Source organism: Lactuca serriola, chromosome 8, assembly GCF_051521515.1.
Source record: "Lactuca serriola cultivar US96UC23 chromosome 8, Lser_US96UC23_V15, whole genome shotgun sequence".
NCBI classification, from domain to species: domain Eukaryota; kingdom Viridiplantae; phylum Streptophyta; class Magnoliopsida; order Asterales; family Asteraceae; genus Lactuca; species Lactuca serriola.
In genome coordinates this window covers 70448238-70456121 of record NC_136415.1, presented here as the reverse complement: position 1 = coordinate 70456121, position 7884 = coordinate 70448238, and the positions used below count along the sequence as shown (strand labels likewise).

The following is a 7884-nucleotide window of genomic DNA, read 5'->3' as shown; positions in this document are numbered from 1 at the left end:
CGTGACTAAAACCAATTGGAAGGAACAAACCATGGAGTTCGAGGTGAATGGGAGGACAGCCCGGATCGAAGGGGACAAATCGCTCGGAAAATCCTTGATTTCCTTGAAGGCCTTGGCAAGAACCTTGAGCAAAGATCCAAATGGTTACTTAATCGAGCTCAGCAACACCGAATACCAGGTATCACCAGACCCTGTGCCCTTATTCCTTCAAGACATCTTAAGCCAATTCGAATGTCTGTTCCAAGAACCCACCGGATTACCACCACCACGAGCCATGGAACACAAAATCATAACCAAGGAGGGTACTACCCCGGTTAGTGTCTGCCCCTACCGGTACACCCATTATCAGAAGGGGGAAATAGAAAGAATGATCAAAGAGATGCTCCAAGCCAAGGTGATACAGCCCAATAACAGCCCTTACTCCAGTCCCATGATTTTGGTTAAAAAGAAAGATGGCTCATGGCGATTCTGCATAGATTATCGAGCACTGAATAGAGTTACGGTGCCCAATAAGTTTCCCATCCCTGTAATTGACGAACTGTTGGACGAGTTACATGGTTCAACCGTCTTCACCAAATTGGACCTTAAGTCCGGTTACCATCAAATAAGGGTTCGGCTAGAAGACGTCCCAAAAATGGCCTTCCGGACACACGATGGGCATTACGAATTCCGGGTAATGTCGTTCGGCCTTACAAATGCCCCAGCAACATTTCAAGCCTTGATGAACGACATATTCCGACCCTTCCTCCGGAAATTTATTTTGGTATTCTTCGATGACATTTTAATCTACAGTCCCGATGAGAAGCTACATCGCATCCATGTCACAACAGCCTTGGAGAAATTGAAAGAGCACCAGTTGTTTGTCAATTACAAGAAGTGCGAGTTTGGGAAACGACGGTTATCCTATTTGGGGCATGAAGTGTCGGCTGAAGGGGTGTCGGCGGAAGCTAACAAGATTCAGGCAATGCAGAATTGGCCTACCCCAACCAATAGTAGAGGATTACGAGGGTTCTTGGGGCTCACCGGTTATTACAGAAAATTCGTCAAAGGATATGCTCATATCGCTAAGCCTCTTACTGAGCAGCTGAAAAAAGACAAATTCGGATGGAACCCTGATGCTGAAGAGGCCTTCCGCCTCCTTAAAAAGGCCATGACCACCGTTCCAGTACTGGCAATGTCCGACTTCGATAAAACCTTCGTGGTGGAAATTGATGCTTCAGGGTATGGACTGGGGGAGGTCTTGATGCAAGATCAACGCCCAGTCGCTTACTACAGCTCCACTTTGGGAGCAAAAGCCCAGTTGAAATCGATATACGAAAAGGAACTCATGGCAATCGTGATGGCGGTCCTCAAATGGCGACCTTACCTGCTGGGGCGAAAATTCATTGTTCGTACGGATCAATTAAGTCTCAAGTTTATTTTAGAACAACGGGTAGTCGGAAGTGGATATCAAAGATGGATCTCCAAACTTATGGGGTTCGACTTCGAAATCCAATACCGCCCGGAGCTAGCAATCGAGTGGCTGACGCCCTCTCCCGCAAGGAAAATTCAGTCGATTGCAACAACATCAACACGGGAGTTTGGATTTTTTGGGATCAACTGAAAGCAGAATTATCACGAGAGGAGTTCATACAGAAGATCAAGGCAGATTTGGAAAGTGGGACAAACAGTCACAAAGGGTTCATCATCTTTCAAGGAAACCTGTTGTATAAAGGAAGGTTAGTCATCCCACCCAACTCAACCTTCCTGACCCAAATAATGGTCGTCTTTCATGATTCCCCAATTGGAGGTCACCTAGGTGAGAAGAAAACATATTTGAGAGCAGCTGCTGAAGTGTACCGGCCTGGCATGCGTTCTTCCATCATAGAATGTGAGAAACTGTCAAATTTGTCAAACCCATAAATCTCTCAACACGTCCCCAGCAGGTCTTCTCCAGCCTATTCCCATACCCACCCAAACATGGGAAGAAATAACAATGGAATTCATCGAAGGCCTGCCCAAGTCTGGAAATTGGGATACAATATGGGTAGTAGTGGACATGCTTACAAAATATGCCCACTTCATCCCACTGAAACATCCCTTCACAGCAACTAAGGTCGCAGAGATGTTCATCAAGGAAATTGTAAGACTACATGGGTTTCCCTCATCCATAATTAGCGACAGGGACAGGATCTTCGTCAGTCAATTTTAGAAGGAATTGTTCCGATTGCACGGTGTGCAATTGAAACGGAGCACCACCTACCACCCCCAAACGGATGGGCAATCGGAGGTGGTGAACCGCAGCTTGGAGACTTACTTACGTTGTTTCTGTTCAGGCAAGCCTAAATGTTGGTCAAGATGGTTAGCCTGGGCGGAATTATGCTACAACACCTCTCATCACTCAGCCACCGCTTGCACTCCCTTCAAGGCCCTGTATGGTCGAGACCCTCCTCTCCTCATTCGTTATGAAGGGCAACAAACCAACATGGACACAATCGACCAGCTCTTGGAGGACCGGGATGCAATATTGGATGACCTTCGTGTCAATCTGATCAGGGCACAACAGAAAATGGCTGTACAAGCTAACAAACATAGGCGGGATGTAGAATTTAAGGAAGGAGATAAGGTCTTCCTAAAATTGAGACCGTATAGGCAACAGAGCCTAGCAGCAAGAAAATTTGAAAAATTAGCCCCGAAATTTTATGGCCCTTTCAAAATTTCTCAAAAGATTGGTAAAGTCGCATACAAGTTGGAACTACCTCCCACCGCCATCATCCATCCAGTTTTCCACGTTTCCCAACTTCAGACAGCCCATGGAACACCAACCATCCACGCTGAGTTGCCCCCACAGCTTAATGCTGAATTGGAGTTCATCATGCAACCACTACTGTTGCGAGGGGTAAGACCCAAGAAGGGTAAAGAACCAGGCAGGGAAGTCCTCATTCAGTGGAAGGGGTTCACAGAAGGTGAGGCGACGTGGGAAGACTTTGACAAAGTGAAGACTCAATTTCCAGAATTTAACCTTGAGGGCAAGGTTCATGTTTGGGAGGCAGGTATTGATAGGCCCAACGATACATTTGTCTACAGCAAGAGGAGAAACAGGCCCAAATCCAATCCAATTCATTAAGTGCTTGTCCTGGTGGTCTTTTTATCCGTTATCAAAAGTTGTTATTGCTTTTTATTTTGTTATGCTCTCCCCACAATTGTGGTAGTGGAATGGAAGATTCTTCCAGGGGAGGGTAGTGTCAGTGTTTTGTCTTTTGTTCCAGGCTTCTTATATAAGTCCTGATGTTTCCTTGTTTTGGTTAGGTTGAAATTAATGAAAAGTTCTCTATGAACTCGGGAGAGCACCCACCTCTATAATTGTGGGAACCTATCCTTTTCTAATTTCTGTGTGATTTCTAGTATATTGCAAGTATAAGCTATCATGATCCTTATATATTCAATTTTCAGGCATGAGTCTAAGTGCATTAAAGAAATTGTTGACACAATTTCACAAAGGTTTCAGCCAATAACTTCAAGCAGGGATGACAATCTGATTGGAGTAGAGGCGCGTATGCAACATTTTATGTCAAATTTACAAATTGAGTTTGGTGGTAAGAGGATGATTGGAATATGGGGGGTTGGGGGTGGTGGTAAGACTACGCTTGCCTCTTCTGTTTATGATGAAATCTCCAGCAAGTTTGATGGTTGCTGCTTTCTAAAAAATATTTGGGAAGAATCAAGTAATCAAAACGGTTTGGAAAGATTGCAAGAACAAATTCTTTGTACTGTTTTGAAACAGAAGCAACTGAATGTGGGGAGAGTTGAAGAAGGAAGGCGCATGATAAAGGATATGTTACACCATCGAAAGGTGTTGATTGTTCTTGATGATGTCGACAACCTTGAGCACCTAGAACAGTTAGCTGGATCACGTGATTGGTTTGGTGAAGGAAGCCGAATACTAATCACAACTAGAGATGAACATATATTAACTGGACACAAAGTAGATGTGATACATAATATGAGCTTGTTAGATGATGATGAGGCTATGAAGCTCTTTTGCAAACATGCACCTTGTGGTCACAAACCTATAGAAGATTACGAGCTTCTTTCAAAAGACGTGGTTGCTTATGCTGGTGGGCTCCCATTAGCCCTTAGAATTCTCGGTCGTTTTCTAGGTGACAAAGAGATGAATGAGTGGAGGAGTGCCTTGGATAGATTGAAAGAAATTCCAGATGCTAATATCTTGGAAAAGCTAAAAATCAGCTTTGATGGACTCAAGACTGTGGAGAAACAGTTGTTCCTTGATATTGCATGTTTCTTCAGAGGGCATGATTATAAAGATGAAAAGATTATGATGATACTTGATGCTTGTGGTTATCATCCTGTTATAGGCATAAAGGTGTTGGTGCAAAACACTCTCATAACTATTACAGAACATGGAAGGTCTGATATGCATGATTTGGCACAAGAAATGGCCCACTACATTGTGAGAGGTGAACACCCCAAGAATCCTGAAAAGCATAGCAGAGTTTGGAAGGAGGATGTTCTACAAATATGTGCTATGGATGCAACGATGCTAATGGTTAAACTAGCTTAGTTTTCATGATATAAATATGTGTAAAGAAATACTTTTAACTCAACCCTACGCCATTTTGTTCCTCTATCCCAGAATCTTGACAAGATTGAAGCTATATATGTTGAGTCTCCTATGGCTGATGAACCACAACGAGTACTTCAGGTCGTTGCAAACATGAAGAAACTTCGGTGGATTGATTTGAGATTTCATCTGGCAGAAGCTGAATTGGTTATATTGCCAGAAAAATTTCCACCAAGGGAGCTTTGTCGTCTAACACTGAGGTTTCTCAATGCAAAACAACTTTGGGAGGGTTACAAGGTAATTCTTATTGTTTAATGGATGAAATCAAAGTATATAATTAACATTTTGTAAGGTACCAATTTTGTATGACAAATTTGTTATCATAAAAAAAATGATTACTTTCATGAAGTCAAATTTTCTTTTCAATTGTGATGGTTTCTGGCCATCAATTTTTTTTAAGTAATACGTGGTTTTATATATATATATATATATATATATATATATAATCTTTTTTAACCAACCATGTTTACAAACATTATGAAATACATGGTTCTTCATTTTTTTTTTTGGAAATGAATGTATATATACCCATTTTCTATGAACTCTTGGCAGACTTTTGTCTTATGTGCACTTGTGTATACAGTTTCTACCAAACTTGAGAATGATCAAACTTTATTACTTGATGAACCTGATGAAGACACCAGATTTTTACGGGATTCCGAACCTTGAAAGATTCATAGTTGTTGGAAGAGATACATCCAACATTTGGACTTTTGGAAAAGCTTGTTTGTGTAGAGATACGAAATTGTGACAATCTTCAGATTTTTCCATCCATTAATCGGTCGAAGAAACTCGAGACTCTTGTATTCTCAAACTGCGGTTCATTTTATAATTTTCTACCTAACACCATGAAGCACATAGAAGGATGGTTTTTGAGTGGATGCTTAAGAAAGCTGGATCTCAGCTTTTGTGAATTAGCAGATGGAGACATCAGATCTGCTGCTGGTTGGGAGTTACCCAACTTGAAAGAACTCAATCTAGCAACAAATAAATTTGTACAGTTGAATTTTAGTCTCTTGCGACTTCCTCGGCTCAAATGGCTCAATGTGTCACACTGCATACTCCTTGTACAATTGTTGGAACTGCCATCAACTATAGCTGTTGTTATAGCGGATGAGTGTTGGTCACTTGAAAGCTTTGGAGATACTTCAAACTGTAAATGGTTGTGGAAACTCTCACTTCTTGGGAAGAACAAACTTGGTCCACTTGGTGGTGACATTTTACTAAACTCCATGCTCCAGGTTTGGCTTTTTATTTTTCATTATGTGCGTGTGTGTGTGTGTGTGCATACATAAGAAGAATACAGGTGAATCATAATGATTGTGTTTGTTTTGTGGCAGGGAAATGCCAAAGCTTACTTTATCAGTTTCGGCCTTTCAGGCATTGACATATGGAGGGGGGCATCTGCACTTTGGGTCGACTGGGAGAAGACTTATAATATGCTGCTTCCACCTGATTGGTACAATCATTTTTCTGGGATTTTGATGTTCTTCCAAAACAACATGAAATTTGCTTGCGTCCCTAACATAACCATCAAGTTGGGTGTGCATGAAAATTTTCAATGTGAGCTTGCCCAGGAGTCTAATGAAACTGTACTGAAGAGTCACAATAATCAGACACATGTAGGATATGTTTCCTTTATTTCATTGAGGCACACCGGATGCTTGAATTCAACATACAATACCATTTCCTTTTCCTTATGCAATCAGTGTTTGTATGGAGATGATGAGTGTTGGTTTAGAGCTGTACTCGTTCCCAAAGGTGATCCGATGCAAACAACAAAAATCGCAACAGATTCCTCAGAATTTTGGGATGATGACAGAAATACATTTATTGTAAAACTTGATTCAAACTCTTCTGTCAAGATTTTATGGAAACCTTAAGTTTGTAGACATATTCCCAGAGGTGGTTCGACTGCCCACCAGTTTTCCCCTCAACATAATCTTTTGCGGCACCATTTCGTGAATCTGATGCTACCAACCAAAGTTTATGCTGAGAAACATGCTCAACAGTCACTTTAGTCTCAAAATCTCAGTTTGTTTGTTGGTCGTGGTTGTTGTTTTTGTTAAAAAGGATTTCATCCGAACTAATTTAATTGAAAATTGTATGGTAAATGTGTCTTTCTTATACGATACATCTAAAATATGGGTGACTTGTCGTATGGAACTTCGGTCTAGAATGAAAATTTGGTCATTTGAAATGTGATGACATCACTGCAGCTGTTAAGGGGTCGTCACCGAAACAAAAACAAGCAATCTTAAAAATGGTTTTTGGATCAATTTTGTAAGTGAATATATAACAAGTTATCCATGACAACTAAGCTTCTATTTTTTAGATGTTTATGATCCAGATAGTAGAAGACTTTTCTTACAGAACTCTGTGATTGAGATCACAAAAGAGACAGTGCATGATATGATGGGGTTGTCAATTGGGGGAGAAGACTTCAATGAGTTGTTGTGTGATAAGGGGAACCAAATTCTAGAAGAATGGAAAGGACAATATATTGAAGATAAGTTTAATGGTGAAGATTATTTAAGTAGGATTCAAGGTACAACAGAATATAGTTTGATGTTTAGGCTTAATTTTCTGACTATTTTCATTAACAACTTCATAGAATCAATGTTGATGGGGACGATTGTATCAAAGTACTAAGGAAGTTGGTGTTGGTAGATGAATTTTCAAAGATAGACGGTGTAAATATATGTTTGACTGTTTGGGATAAAGGAAGAAACTGTGGAAAAAAAGATGACAAATCAAGCTATTACAGTGGACCTATTACACTGCTGATAGTAAGTGTCAAATGGTGTTATATGAAAATATAGATTTTGTAGTAATTTATTGTTGTTGTATTGATTAACTTAATGTTTTTTTTGTAGTTGGTATATGTGTATAACATGAAGTATGCTATAATGTTAGATAAAGGCTTCTTTTTATTGGGCATATTATCGGTGCTAAGTTATTAAATATTCAACACATGGAGATTAGTTTGGGGGGGTTCGGGAGGCAATTTCGGGATGACCATGATGATGTTGATATGAAGGATGAAATAGTAGTTGAATATGAACAATTGGTCAGTTTTAAGAGAGATGAGGAGGTGTATATATATATATATATATATATATATATATATATATATATATATATATATATATATATATATATAACACTTGTAGATCCGGGCTATTCAAATTAGAGGCAATAAGTGTCGAAAATGACTTTTCGGCAAAATATTATTTAGAATAAATTAACCAAGTTGTATTATA

At 40.0% G+C, this 7884-nt stretch overlaps 2 protein-coding genes across 2 annotated transcripts; both read left to right on the top strand.

The window, feature by feature from the left end:
- Positions 1 to 2464: 2464 nt before the first annotated feature.
- LOC145067001 (TMV resistance protein N-like) lies at positions 2465 to 5309 on the top strand. Its single transcript, XM_079014232.1, has 3 exons — positions 2465 to 3081; positions 3433 to 4858; positions 5205 to 5309. Exons 1-2 carry the CDS (start codon positions 2465 to 2467, stop codon positions 4559 to 4561), a joined length of 1746 nt encoding a protein of 581 aa, XP_078870358.1. The 3' UTR covers positions 4562 to 4858; positions 5205 to 5309.
- On the top strand, positions 5307 to 7137 carry LOC145071341 (uncharacterized). The gene is made up of 2 exons (XM_079018241.1): positions 5307 to 5862; positions 5962 to 7137. The coding sequence occupies exons 1-2, from the start codon at positions 5470 to 5472 to the stop codon at positions 6502 to 6504; spliced, it is 936 nt and encodes a 311-aa protein (XP_078874367.1). The 5' UTR covers positions 5307 to 5469; the 3' UTR covers positions 6505 to 7137.
- The last annotated feature ends 747 nt before the right edge of the window (positions 7138 to 7884 follow it).

Coding starts and splice junctions, on each gene's coding strand:
- LOC145067001 (XM_079014232.1), top strand. CDS start 2,465: ATGGACACAATCGACCAGCTCTTGGAGGACCGGGATGCAATATTGGAT. Junction 3,082..3,432: donor TACAGCAAGAGGAGAAACAG/GCCCAAATCCAA, acceptor TTCAATTTTCAG/GCATGAGTCTAAGTGCATTA.
- LOC145071341 (XM_079018241.1), top strand. CDS start 5,470: ATGAAGCACATAGAAGGATGGTTTTTGAGTGGATGCTTAAGAAAGCTG. Junction 5,863..5,961: donor TACTAAACTCCATGCTCCAG/GTTTGGCTTTTT, acceptor GTTTTGTGGCAG/GGAAATGCCAAAGCTTACTT.